Source organism: Salvelinus fontinalis, chromosome 10, assembly GCF_029448725.1.
Source record: "Salvelinus fontinalis isolate EN_2023a chromosome 10, ASM2944872v1, whole genome shotgun sequence".
NCBI classification, from domain to species: domain Eukaryota; kingdom Metazoa; phylum Chordata; class Actinopteri; order Salmoniformes; family Salmonidae; genus Salvelinus; species Salvelinus fontinalis.
Window position 1 is genome coordinate 16,169,768 of NC_074674.1, and position 15,023 is coordinate 16,184,790.

General features: G+C 44.1%; 1 protein-coding gene across 10 annotated transcripts in view; it reads left to right on the forward strand.

The window, feature by feature from the left end:
- The window catches only part of fcho2 (FCH and mu domain containing endocytic adaptor 2), a 101,566-nt gene that overhangs the window by 41,464 nt on the left and 45,079 nt on the right, over positions 1–15,023 (forward strand). For all 10 annotated transcript variants that reach the window (XM_055935881.1, XM_055935884.1, XM_055935885.1 and 7 more), the window contains exons 8-10: positions 5,937–6,033; positions 14,183–14,227; positions 14,554–14,626. In XM_055935881.1, coding sequence (XP_055791856.1) covers positions 5,937–6,033; positions 14,183–14,227; positions 14,554–14,626 — 215 coding nt within the window. The remainder of the gene's footprint in view (positions 1–5,936; positions 6,034–14,182; positions 14,228–14,553; positions 14,627–15,023) is intronic.

Below are 15,023 nucleotides of genomic sequence, written 5' to 3' on the forward strand. Positions count from 1 at the left end.
CCCTCTCGACCAATCTAAAACACCTTCAACATGCAACCAGAGGCACGGCATGCCAACTGTACTAGGCATCGCACTCTGATCTTAAGAAGTGTGAATATTTTCCTGAACTTTTACTGTGTTTTGCTGTACATATAGTACTGAATCAGTGATAATTACAATGTTGATCGTTCCAATTACAGCATAATCTCTTTTTTTTATTTTTTATCTCAAATGTTTATCTTATATGATAGATATTCTTAAAGATATTCTAGAGGTTTTACTACTTGACAGAATAGACAACTCAAAAAAGAAACTGCTCCACTGTGTGTGTACTGTGCAATGGCTGTTGCTGCTGCAGTCCCAGTAGTGTCCACAGGGGGAGCCACAGCCCCACTCTCTGTCCTAAAGCTCCAGTCTTACCGTGCATTTGAACAGGAGAAGGACAACGTTGCCTGTCTGTGTTAGCTTGGCTAGGCTGAGCTGGGCTTAATTAAAATAGAGCCTAAAGGTGGATGAGTGCTGTCCCAAACAGCTGGGAAATGATGCGCAGGCAGACCAAGTAATTGTGATTCCGTGATGAATACCCTTTAAACCAGGTTGGAGGGGAGAGGGAGAGGTGGGATCGGAGCGAGGGAGGGAGAATGTGGCCACTCTAATCGTGCAAGATACTGCTTCATCAGTTAGACCACAGGCACTCAAACTCGGCCCAGACATGCAAACACGCACGCACACGGGTACACTTACTCGACCAGCATTAAAGACAAACAAATACACACACTGTCAATATACTATGCACACTCACAGGGGTGTCTTGCTCCCATTATTTTAGAGGGTGCACAAAGTGTGTGAGGATGGAAACAGTTTTTTTCCGGCAATCTAGAACCATATTATTTTATGCCATGTAAAACAAATCCAAAAATTTTTTTTGCATAAATTATCTTTACCTGTTAAATTGTCATTTCAATGAGGGTGTCATTCTGACTTGTAAATCCCATGTCTCAATATACTGCATTAACACGCCTATGATATTACATCCAAATGACAACATAGTACAAGGGATCATAACATACATCATCAATACAGGCACATATCATGGCATCATAATATTATGATATTTGTAGATTCATTAACATAAGGGGCCCGTTTTACTTGTAAACCAAGTATTTTTTTCCCCCATATCGAAGCATACATCTTGAGCTGTTGTATCCTCCTGATTTGCTTCTCTGCTAAAATCTGGGTAAAATATTGAAAGGAATGTGAGTCTTATTACGTTTATAATAGCTTGCTTTTCTAAAGTGTAGCCACATTTCCAGCAGGCATGCCAGCTAAGAGAGCAGCTTGTCTAACAACAACTTGATTGATAGCCAGAAATGGCTTGGTAGGCAGTTACGAGGTTGGGAGATTCCCGTTCTAGCCGGCTAGCTAAAGCCAACTTCATACGATTGCTAGGTGGCTATTATTACAGAGAAACAACCAAACATGTTTTGCTTTATTTATTCATCAAGAAGGAATCAATAGGCTGCATAGCTTGATCATATTAATTTACAAACAAAAGTCCTGTCCATCACCGGCAGCTAAAATCAAATCAAATGCACCATTGTGTACTATGGAAGGAACCATGTACTAGGGAGAATGATGGGGGGGGGGGGTACTTTTTTGCCTGGTCCAGTGTGCCCCCTCAAAAATACAACTAAATAATGATGATAAAACATGGTCTTAAAATGGAAGTTTAGTCATTTCTTTAACATCTGCAACGTTTTAAAACAGGGACAATCGGATGTTTCCTTGTGCCCCATATGGGCATGACGCTTCTGCACACGCAAATGGACATTACACTGTACACACACATGGTCAAGTAAACACATACTCTTAAGCAATCCATATTTTCCAAACACATCAACACACTTAAATAATTCATACGGTCTAGTGACTCAAACACACACACACACATTCACTGGCCAGGTGACCAGAATGTGTACCGACATAGCCTCAGTTTGGCTGTTTGGCACACTGGCTAGCCTGGCGTTAAGTGTAGTTTCATGTTAACCTGGGGCTGGGGTCTAAACAGTGGTGTGGCAGTCTGCATGTCTCAGCCATTTTCTAGTTATACTACCTCTCTACTCTCTGGACATGAACAGAAACCACCAAAGACCACGGCATGGGAAAAGAGGAGGGAAGAGGGGAGAATGTAAAGAGACTGCATGGAAGTAAAGAGGGGATGTGAGGCCACACGGTACAATGCAGTTTAAGAGGAGAATGAGGTCCTCTGTAGCTCAGTTGGTAGAGCATGGAGCTTGCGATGCCAAGATATTGGGTTCGATTCCCGGGAACGCTCATATGTCGTTTTTTGGCATATACTATTATTTATGTGTGTATATATATATATATATATATATATATATATATATATATATATATATATATATATATATATATATATATATATATATATATATATATTAGAATGTGGACAATTGAACTAAAAGTCATATATGGTACTACTTCATTCCTACTGCGTGTTTATTCTGGTTGATATTTTTACAACGATATGCCTCCGTGCTGTGCAGAGAGTCACAGGAGGGCAAGTGTGTGTGTGTGTGTGTAGTCTGTGTGTTTGTTGTGCGTGCAATGTTTGTATTTGTAAGCGAGCATTTGTGTGTGAGGGAAGTGCCCTTGAGTGCGAATGTGTGTTTTTCTTTTGTGCATGTGTGAAAAATCACTACCGGTAGAGAGGGGTTTGAGGGGGGGTTGTGTGTGTGTGAGACGCAGGTGATGACATTACAGTGCATTTCCTCACGGCAGCAGTGAGCAGCTGGGCTAGAGCACCTGACATATCGCGTGTGCTGGAGTGAGCATTCGACCTCGCCAAGGCCCCCCTCCCACCCCCCCCCGTGAGGGTGCAGGGGGCTAATGCACTCCGCCTTGCCGGAGGGGCTCAGGGGGGGGGGGGGGAGACGTGTATGTATGGTCATGATAGTGGATGGAGGTACTCTGTTGTGCTTACAGTATCACGCACATCTGAATCGTTTGGCGAGATGGCACAGTCAGTCAGTCAGATGTTCGTCATCTGTCTGGTCCTTTTACCCTTCCCCCGATACAGTCACACACACACGCACACACACGAACCACTGACATCCACACACAAACGGCGCACACACACACTGACACACACGCCACTGACATCCTAAACAAATAAACAAACATCATCCTTCCTGTGATAGCACCCAGAGGGCATCAGGGAACCGCTCTGTCAACAACAAACCTACCGACACAAAACCATACCAAAATGTATTATGTAAGCCAGTCTCCACAGGCCATTGAGACACATTGTACAGAGATTTTTATATTTTTATTTAATTAACAGAGAGCGAAGCAAATGCTGGGCAGTACAGTCTTTTAGAGGGAGTATACAGTGAAAAGCACAGAGCCATATTGCATGTGTCACTCCTTCTGAGCATTCTAAAACCAGAGACACCCAGAGAGCAGTCCCCAAGGATACGACCTGTCACTCACAACACAAACCATCACACACCACACAGCAAATACACACACATTCTCCCTCCTTTCTCTCCGTCACACACACACACACACACACACACACACACACACACACACACACACACACACACACACACACACACACACACACACACACACACAGATACAGGCACACCCACTCTCTGTCACACACCCACTGCCCCATTTTCTTATTGCACCAGCACCTCCCAGTGTTACTACTACCACAGAGTGAGCCCTCAAAGACTCAATCAACACCCATTCAAGTGTGTCGTATTCCAAGTGTCTGCCTCTCTGCCTTCAGTTCTTCAAGTGATTTTTTAGTTTATTCATGTAATGCTAACTGTATTGATGCCATACCGGGGTCAAATACATGTGAAAATACTTGAGCTGAGCTTGATTTAGTTTGCCCTGTACAATGGAACCAATGGAATAGTCCCAAAAGTGCAAAATCCAAGATAAAGATTCCGTGAGTCTCATCAGAAGCTAGCAGATTCATTACTTACCAACAACAGCTGCAAATTCCAATAAAACAACATTTTTGAAGTTCACTTTCCTGACTTTGTCTAACAACACTATGATGAATCTAACACTTAAGTTTTGTGGGTCAATGCAGCATTTATTTAGTTTCATGCCACACACGTTTGTTAGCATTCTTACACTGCCTTTATCCAGAGGGAGCAGGCCTGTTCAGGGGGGTTGCCGAGCAACACGTGCCTTGGAGGGAGAAAACGTTCTGCATAGGGCAACAAATTCCCATGATTTGTGAATCTGTTCGAACCGAACAGCTAGGTTGACAGCTAAAATGGCCTTGAAAAAATACGATTTCAGCTAATAAGGAGAGTATCTCACAAAATGGCATTCACTAACCATAAACTATTTATAAGCTCAGCAAAAAAAGAAACGTCCTCTCTGCGTTTATTTTCAGCAAACTTAACATGTAAATATTTGTATGAACATAACACGATTCAACAACTGAGACATAAACTGAACAAGTTCCACAGACATGTGACTAACAGACATGTGTCCCTGAACAAAGGGGGGGGTCAAAGTAACAGTCAGTATCTGGTGTGGCCACCAGCTGCTTTAAGTACTGCAGGTCATCTCCTCCTCATGGACTGCACCAGATTTGGCAGTTCTTGCTGTGAGATGTTACCCCATTCTTCCACCAAGGCACCTGCTAGTTCCCGGACGTTTTGGGGGGGAATGGCCCTAGCCCTCACCGTCCGATCCAACAGGTCCCAGACGTGCTCAATGGGATTGAAATCCGGGCTCTTCGCTGGCCATGGCAGAACACTGACATTCCTGTCTTGCAGGAATTCACGCACAGAATGAGCAGTATGGCAGGTGGCATTGTCATGCTGCAGGGTCATGTCAGGATGAGCCTGCAGGAAGGTTACCACATGAGGGAGGAGAATGTCTTCCATGTAATGCACAGCATTGAGATTGCCTGCAATGACAAAAAGCTCAGTCCGACGATGCTGTGACACACCGCCCCAGACCATGACGGACCCTCCACCTCCAAATCAATCCCTCCCGGAGTACAGGCCTGGGTGTAATGCTCATTCCTTTGACGATAAATGCAAATCTGACCATCTCCCCTGGTGAGATAAAACCGCGACTCGTCAGTGAAGAGCACTTTTTGCCAGTCCTGTCTGGTCCAGCGATGGTGGATTTGTGCCCATAGGCAAATTTGTTGCCGGTGATGTCTGGTGAGGACCTGCCTTTACAACAGGCCAACAAGACCTCAGTCCAGCCTCTCTCAGCCTATTGCGGACAGTTTGAGCACTGATGGAGGGATTGTGCGTTCCTGGTGTAACTCGGGCAGTTGTTGTTGCCATCTTGTACCTGTCCCGCAGGTGTACCGATCCTGTGCAGGTGTTGTTACACGTGGTCTTCCACTGCGAGGACGATCAGCTGTCCGCCCTGTCTCCCTGTAGCGCCGTCTTAGGTGTCTCACAGTACAGACATTGCAATTTATTGCCCTGGCCACATCTGCAGTCCTCATGCCTCCTTGCAGCATGCCTAAGGAACGTTCACGCAGATGAGCAGGGACCTTGGGCATCTTGCTTTTGATGTTTTTCAGAGTCAGTAGAAAGGCCTCTTTAGTGTCGTAAGTTTTCATAACTGTGACCTTAATTGCCTACCGTCTGTAAGCTGTTAGTGTCTTAACGACCGTTCTACAGGTGCATGTTCATTAGTTGTTTATGGTTCATTGAACAAGCATGGGAAACAGTGTTTAAAACCTTTACAGTGAAGATCTGTGAAGTTATTTGGATTTTTACGAATTATCTTTGAAAGACATGGTCCTGAAAAAGGGATGTTTTCTTTTTTTGCTGAGTTTATATAATATGCATTTGGGGACAAAATTCTAACTTACTCAATCTGTAAACGAAGCGCACGTCTTGACCCTATGTGTTTGTTGTGTTGTCTCTCTGCAGGTCCATACAGAGTTTTTGGGGAACATGGAGAACACCTCTGTGGAGGGCTTGATACAGAAACTGGCTGAAAGTAAAGGAACGGGCAAAGAGAGACCAGGTAAGATGCCCTACACACACATTCACCTGGGATGATAGGAAAAATACGTATGCAGATCAATGTATTACACATATGTTATTGTGTATGACTGGTGAAGCACTTCAGTGGTTAGGGGCAATTTTATATAATTTGTCTACTCCTTCAGGATGCCTGAATCTGACTGTGGATCAGTGGTTAGTTAGGGGCAACTTCTATACTTACTCCTTCAATGTGGCTGAATCTGACCCTGTATCAGTGTTAGTTTATTAGAGGCCACTTCCTTGAAAGTAACTTCCTGTCTTTAAGGTGGATAGGGGCCTATGATAGGGAGTTAGCCAATGAGAGAGCAGTAATGAGAGGTTGTAAAAGGCCATCTGACTCAATAGATGTAATCTGCTGTAAAGGTAGGTAGGTGATATTCCACTTAGCATGTGACACCATGCAAGCCGGGAGAGTGGTCGGGGCGTTTACACACATGATAACGTGGATATATACTGTGTCGGTGTGCAGGGGTACGAGGTAATTGAGGTAGATATGTACATATAGGTGGGTAAAGTCACTAGGCAACAGGATAGCTAATAAGCAGCAACATATATGATGAGCCATTTGAGGAGTGAATGCAGATAGTCCGGGTAGCTATTTGGTTAACTATTTAGCAGTCGGAGTCGTACGTGGGCTACCCTCAACACTGGGGGTGGCCCGACAGGAAGTCCAGAATCCAGTTGCAAAGGGAGGTGTTCAGTCCTAGGGTCCTGAGCTTAGTGATGAGCTTGGAGGGCACTATGGTGTTGAACGCTGCACTGTAGTCAATGAACAGCATTCTCATATAGGTGTTTCTCTTGTCCAGGTGGGAGAGAGCAGTGTGGAGTGCAATAGAGATTGCGTCATCTGTTGATCTGTTGGGGAGGTATGCAAATTGGAATGGGTCCAGGGTGTCTGGGATGATTGTGTTGATGTGAGACATGACAGGCTTTCAAAGCATTTCATGGCTACAGATGTGAGTGCTACGGAGTGATAGTCATGTAGGCAGGTTACCTTGACGTTCTTGAGCACAAGGACTATGGTGGTCTGCTTGAAACATATAGGTGTTACTATGGTGGTCAGGGAGAGGTAAAAAATGTCAGTGAAGACACTTGCCAGCTGGTCAACGCATGCTTTGAGTGCACGTCCTGGTAATCCATCTGGCTCTGTGGCCTTGTGAACGTTAACCTGTTTACTCACATCGGCTGCGGAGAGCATGAACACAGTAGTCTGGAACAGCTGGTGCTCTCATGCATGGTTCAGTGTTGCTTGCCTCAAAGCAAGCATGTAAGGCATTTAGCTCGTCTGGTAGGCTTGTGTCACTGGGCAGCTTACGGCTGTGTTTCCCTTTGTAATCCGTGATAGTCTGCAAGCCCTGCCACATTTGACGAGCATCAGAGCCGGCGTAGTAGGATTCGATCTTAGTCCTGTATTGACGCTTTGCCTGTTTGGCTCGTCTGAGGTCGTAGCGGGATTTCTTATAAGTATCCGGATTAGTGTCCCGCTCCTTGAAAGCGGCAGCTCTAGCCTTTAGCTCAGTGTCGATGTTGCCTGTAATTCATGGCTTCTGGTTGGGATATATCCGTACGGTCACTACGGGGACATCGTCGTCGATGCACTTATTAATGATGCAGGTGACCGATGTGGTAAAACTCCTCAATGTTATCGGATGTATCCTGGATCATATTCCCTTGTGTGCTAGCGAAGCAGTCCAGTAACTTAGCATCCACTTCATCAGACCACTTCCGTATTGAGCGCATCACTGGTACGTTTCTGTTTTGCTTGTAAAGAAGAATCCGAAGGATGAGTTATGGTAAGATTTGCGAAAGGGAGGGCGAGGGTGAGCTTTATGCGTCTCTGTGTGTGGAGTAAAGGGGATCTAGAGGTTAGTTGCACAGGTGACATGCTAGTAGAAATGAGAACTGATTTCTGTTTCCCTGCATTAAAGTCACTGGCCACACGCAGCGCCGCCTCTGGATGTGCATTTTCTTGTTTGCTTACGGCCCTATACAGCTTGTTGAGGGCAGTATTAGTGCCACCATCGGTTTGTGGTGGTAAATAGACAGTTACGAAACGTAAATAGTATGGTCTGCATCTTATCATGAAGTCTTCTAACCTGTGCGATCAAAAACTCTAGACTCCCTTAATATTAGCGATCGCACACCAGCTGTTGTTAAGAAAGAGCACACACCCCTCCCCCCTTCTTACCTGAGACAGCCGTCCGGTCTAGAGGATTTATGGGAAAAAAACAGCGAGATGTATATTATCCATGTCCTTCTTCCGAGAAACATAGAATATTACAGTACTTCAGGTCCCGTTGATATGATAGTCTCGAGCGGAGCTCTTCCAGTTTGTTCTTTAGTGGTTGTACATTTGCCAATGGAATGAAGGGTGGAGGCGGTTTATTTGTTCGCCAACATAGTCTTGTCAGGATGCCGGCTCGTTTGCCTCTGGCGCCGTTGCTTTCTCTTTCGAGTGCCGGGGATTAGGGCCTGGTCCGGAGAAAGCAGAACATCCAGAGCTGCTGGCTCATTGAAGTAGAAATTGTCATCCAAATCGAGGTTAGTGATCGCTGTTCTGTGGTTCAGAAGCTGTTTTCGGCCATAGGAAATGATGGCGGAGATATACACACACACACACACACACACACACACACACACACACACACACACATTGCTGTGTTGAGGCTGCAGACTGAACTAAGCAGCCAGAACCAAGCTCTTCTGGAGGTCAGGAGCTCAACATTGGCTCTTGTGTAAACTACGACATGCTACAGTAATCAAGGGCAATCTCTCCAAATGGTTTAACTCCTTCTCCCTCTCTCTTGCTCGGTTGGTCTTGCACTCTCTCGCACACTCGTCTGTGTAAAACCTTGTGTGTCAGGAGTTTATTAGATCCTACTCTTTAAGCCAATCATGGTAGGCCTAAAGAAAGTGGGTTGATTATCACATACAGTATTCAGACCCCATGACTTTTTCCACATTTTGTTACGTTACAGCCTTATTCTAAAATGGATTAAATAGATACAAATCCTTAGCAATCTACACACAATACCCCATAATGACAAAGTGAAACAGGATTTTAGACAATTTTGCCTCTTTGGCAAAATGAGGCAAAAATACTGTATTTACATAATTATTCAGACCCTTTGCTATGAGACTTGAAATTGAGCTCAGGTGCATCCATGTTTCCATTGATGATCATTGAGATGTTTCCACAACTTGATTGGAGTCCACCTGTGGTAAATTCAACTGATTTGACATTTGGAAAGGCACAAACCTGTCTATATAAGGTCAGAGCAAAACCAGGTCGAAGTCGAAGGAATTGACCGTAGAGCTCCGAGACAGGATTGTGTCGAGGCACAGATCTGGGGAAGGGTACCAAAACATTTCTGCAGTATTGAAGGTCCCCAATAACCAAGTGGCCTTTATCATTATTAAATGGAAGAAGTTTGGAACCACCCAGATAGAACATCTCTGGAGAGACCTTAAAATAGCTGTGCAGCAACGCTCTCCATCCAACCTGACAGAGCTTGAGAGGATCTGCAGAGAAGAATGGGAGAAACTCCCCAAATACAGGTGTGCCAAGCTGGTAGCGTCATACCCAAGAAGACTCAAGCCTGTAATCACTGCCAAAGGTGCTTCAGCAAAGTACTGAGTAAAAGGGTCTGAATACTTATTTAAATGTGATATTTCAGTTTTTATTTTGAATAAATTAGCAAACATTTCTGAATCTGTTTTTGCTTTGTCATTATGGGGTATTGAATGTGTATATTGATGAGGGGGAAAACTAATGAATACATTTTAGAATAAGGCTGTAACCTAACAAAATTTGGAAAAAGTCAAGATGCCTGAATACTTTCCCCAAGGCACTGTAAATATGGCAAGGATAATGGGGCATCATTCACATCCTTCTCTCATCTCCATATTCCTGAATAGCTTATGCCATCCTTTTGACTCCTGGTGAAGGAGTTATCTATGGTTACAGCCGATGTTGTGTTATGCATTGTGGCTTTCCCAAGGGCTTGCGCCACATCCTATCAGGTAGCCGACACAATGGGCCCGACTTGGGGTGTGTTTGTGTGTATACAAATGGTGACCCTTGACCTCTGTGTCCAGACGTGGCGTCCGGACAGCAGCGGCCTTCATTTTGTTTTGACAGCAGAATTAATTGAGGGCTGAAAACAGTTGTAAAATTCCTCCCCTTCTCAAGCTGTTCATTAGAGATCGCACCGCGGCCTAGGCCGTGTCAGAAAAATAACCTGCCTGTCCCTTGATGAAATAGCTGAACGGATGGCCGGTCCAGTGCCTTTCGAGAGAGGGAGCTTGAATAAACTTTCTACTGCGGAAACAATCCTAAAGTGACACGCTGCGAGGGTGGGTGGGGGGGTTCGCAGTGTTCACCGATATCCAGCTGAGCTGTCAACTGGCGGCTAGCCAGACACGCAACCCCTCCGCCCCTCTCCCTCTCTCCCCGCTCTGCTCCGAGCACCATATGAAGCAAATGCAATTTTAGAAACCCATTCTCCGCTCATGTGTGACTCGACTGCATGCTTCTCTCAAAGAGAGAAATAGAAAAGAAACCTCTTCCTCTATATAAACAAAGTCGCCTGTCTGTTTATGAAATGTTTAAACGCTTCCCAATGCCGCCTGTGCAGATTTAGGTAAGATTAGCGTGTCTAGTTTGTAGTTTTTTTTTGCTGTAGTCCATGTATGCGTAAATATTGTCAGATGCAATTTTAGGATGGTGTCAGCGAAAGGTTCCTGCACTGCTCTTGCTTTATTTCAGGCAATAGTCATGCAATGTGGAGTAGCCTAAGTATAGGCTTTAGAAATGTTCTTTCAAATATGTTTATTCTCTTAGAATTGGTTACTATGGGGTGTTTGGCAATGGCAGCAACTGTTTAATACTTTTGAAGATTATGGTAAATGTAAGTGCTCCCTCTTGGCTAAGTAAATATACCTGCTTCCTGTCAGCACTGTGTGGATTAGGCATTGAGCAAGGGTCTCTCTCCTCTCTCCTCTCTCTCGTGAACTAGTTCTTGGATGAGCGTAGCGTTTGTGTTTTGATTGGAACGGAGCGCACACACAAACAGCAGTCACGTCAGTGTGTGTTAGCCGGCGGTGAAGAGCTAACGGTAGACGGTCTGATATTGCACAGTAGAGGGGATCGGTCATTGGTGGACTCTATCCACTTCACTTGGCGTGATGCGTGCCTCTCGTGACTCGCCGCTTCCATGCGCTTCTCCAAGCTCTGCGCGCCCTGAACAATGCGTCAATTCTGCCCGCGACTGACGTTCTCTGGGGAAGGCTGCATTGAACCACTGTTGCCGTATATGTTTGACTAAAATATCATTAGCATTGTTTTTTCAGGTCATGGCATTTTGGTGCCATGGAAATAAAATCTTGCCCAAGGCTGGCCTCTTCCCCTCTCTTCTTTCTCTTTCCATGGTCTGGTATAGGCTAGCAAACGCAGACTGTGTGTCGTGCATGAGCTTTTAAGAAGATAAATACAAAGGAAAATGCCCCAACAGGCACTTGGAACAGATCTGTATTCTGCTGAGTAGGCTGTGTAGTCACGGAATCCCAACATTGCTTTATCAACGGACAAAATAGATAACAAAATTAATAAAATCATAGGTATTCCCATCTACTATAGACTATAGCACTTTAATCTTATGTTAATAGGAATTTATATATTGTTCATAGATTATTCCTCTAAGAAAATAAACATAAAACAAGGTAAAAGGCACCATTTCACACTCATCGTCTTTCTGCTCATGATAAACCGTAGGATGATAGCTTTTGACTCGCTAACTTGTCATTGTGCTAACGTCATATGGGGCCTTGTACTATTGACACGCACATTCATCGTGAGTGTTGCTTTTTCCCCCCACAGCTTAAAATAAATAAATTATTCAACCTTTATTTAACTAGTCAAGTCAGTTAAGAACAAATTCTTATTTACAATGACGGCCTACCCCGTGCCACACCCGGACGACGTTGGCTCAATTGTGCGCCGCTTTACGTGACTCCCAATCACGGCCGGTTGTGATACAGCCTGGAATCGAACCAGGGTCTGTAGTGACGCCTCTAGCACTGAGATGCTAGAGGCATTTTCTCAAGACTCGTGGCATTCCAAGTGCAAGAGCTCAGAGGTAAATATGCATAATTGATGAACATTAAATTAAGAAAGATCTTTGTTGTTTTTCGCAGGGGGTTTTCTTATTCATTTATGTATGATTTTTTTATTGTGAAAATCAAGTTTGGCTCAAAATTACATCAAGGTCATTCCTCCGAGCAGACTTGACCGACAGACTAAAGCACACAAGCTCTGTGTGCTTTAGTGTGTGCGTGCGTTCTCGCTTACGAGAGGGGCAGATCAGGTTCGTGTGGTGTGTCTATCCATGGGTTTTAAACACCTCACTCCGTGACACTTTCAGTGGTTCAGTGGCTCAAACCTGTTAAATCCCTCTAACACTGCTAGACTGCTTAGTTTGAATGGCAGGGGTTATTTCATTTGATTGGTTGTTTGGTCTCTTTCTCGGGTGTACAGTATAATTGTCTTAAATGCGTGTACGTCCACGAGAATGTGTATCTAATAGTGCTGTGAGGGTGTGTGTTTGTGAGAGAGAGACTGAGGAATACTGATTGCTTGTTAGTGTGGCTATACATGCGTGCGTGTGTGTGTAGTGTGTGTTTGTGTTGCGTGCTTGTGTGTGTGTCTGTATGTGCTCATGAGTGCAATGAATGTGTGTAGTGTACTGCACTGTGCCTTGCGTGCTCTAGTGTGTTCCCCTGTTTCTGGATAGAGCGTCACATCTTGCCGATGGCCACCAGACACCGTGTTGAATGTGCTACTGACCCTGTCTGCCCTCTAGGATCAGCGTGGACAATTTACCAAGCCTGTGCGTGTCTGACCGGATGCTGTCTGTTCCTGCCAAGCCGTGCGTGCGCGCGCGACATTCACAACACTGCCAGCAGAGGGTCATTCACCTCGGGCTCGCACAACTACCGTATAGCCATGTGACCGACGGTTATGGATGAAGACTGTCATGGAAATAAAATGGAACCGTTTAAATTGTTGTTTTTGTGGAGCAAACTGCCGACTGAATAGCGGACGGCCGGGCATTCGTTCAGTTGAGTCCGTTTCTGCGGTAACATGGACTCTTAACAACTTATTGAAACTTTGTTGCCACTTGCAAAAACAATCAAGTTGGTGTAGCAAATGAGTCGGTTGCCTAGGCAACACTCCCCATAATGTAGCAGCAGGGCATGGACGTTCTAAACCTGGCAATTTGACTGGTAAACTCGTGTACACTTGCAATGGCTGCCTGGTATTGTCATGCAATCATGTTCATGGTATTGTAGAATGTTCATTCAAATGATGTTAACTGATGTGGCTCATGCAATGTATTTTTTTATGTCAGTTGAGTTTAATCCACAAATCACGGCACATTGATGGGTACACTTCCTGCTTTTACTTCCTATGGGTACACTCGCAATGGCCCGCTAGTCTACCCGTTTTGCCATCATTGACTTGAATGGGGATGCCCATTCTATTAATTCTATTTCTTTGTCAGCACATGTAGTCCAGAGAGGAGAAAATGTGTGTTTTAAAAAATATATGTTTTGCTGTTTGAGCGGTTATTACAATGACAGCGGTCATTTGGCTGGACAGTTACCGTCATCCAAAATTCCATGACCGTCACAGCCCTGCATTCACCTCTTAAATGCCAAATGAACTTAACTTGTTGTTTCTGTCTTATCAGGAGACTCTAGGGAAGGGATGGGCATCTGGTGGGCACATTATTCAAAACTGCAAACATTTCTCTCCAACCCATCGCAAAAATGAGTCAAATTGCACGATATCAGTAATAAAATTGCTAAATATTCTCTCCGCCCCATGTTAAAATGTGTAGAATTGCCGCAAACTTTCTTTAAAACTACCGCGTTTTCTCTACGCCCCATGGCAAAATGCATAAAATCGCTGGAAATGAACTCTTAAACGTATTTCACTTAGTTCCCCTAAAAGGCTAGGGCCGGCTCTGACTGCATGTGTGGGTAAGGATGTGGGTACGCAGACCTGCGAGCCACTGCAGCCCCTCTAAATGCCAAATGAACCTAAATGATTGTTTCTATCTTATCAGGTCCTATTGAGTTTGAGGAGTGCAACACTGCCATCGCCACTGAAGGTAAGTCTCACACACACCCTGCTTTTCTAGAGTCTATTCCCACCTCAATGAAACAAACAAACCAACCGAGAACTGGATGAAAATCAGAAATAAATGTGAAAAGTCTGACTTTATATTTTGCAAATAAATGGTGGTAACATTTAAAGTCTAGATGTTTTAAGTTGTCTGACCTCTTCCCAGTTCAATTGTAATAAATCTGAAGAATTGTGAGTGTTTCCAAAAGTTGCTGATTTATCACTCTTTTTCGGTTTGGAGTTTGTCACTCATATTTGTCAAAGCAGATACATTTGTTCAGTCTCACACGCACTCCTTTGGTTTGTTTCTAGGAGCCAAACCCAGGAAGAGAAAAACATATGCGTTCCCTGGCCGCCGGAAAGACAACAAGGACACAGACTCCACGTGAGTTTCTACTTTTACACTTTGAAAAGTATTTATCAAGGATTTTTTTAAGTCGTTTTTATACTGTTAATTATGTACTTTCCACTGTCTGGGAATATGATGCGATGGCTTTGTGGAGAGTCTTTTTAACTGACTGATTCTGTTTCAAATTATCCAAGATACATTGAAATGATCTTGCTTTTTAATGGTGGTGTCCTGCAGACCCAGGTTCTACTATTTCTAATATCTCAAATAGTTTCACATATACATTTCGAAATACGTATTCAGATAGTGTTTGAAAATACTCATGCGCGGACTCAAATACACTCCCATGTATTTGAAAATAGTATTTGAAATAAGTATTTGAGAACTCTGAAATAGTAGGCTATTTATAGGAAATTATTAGAAAATACTTTTG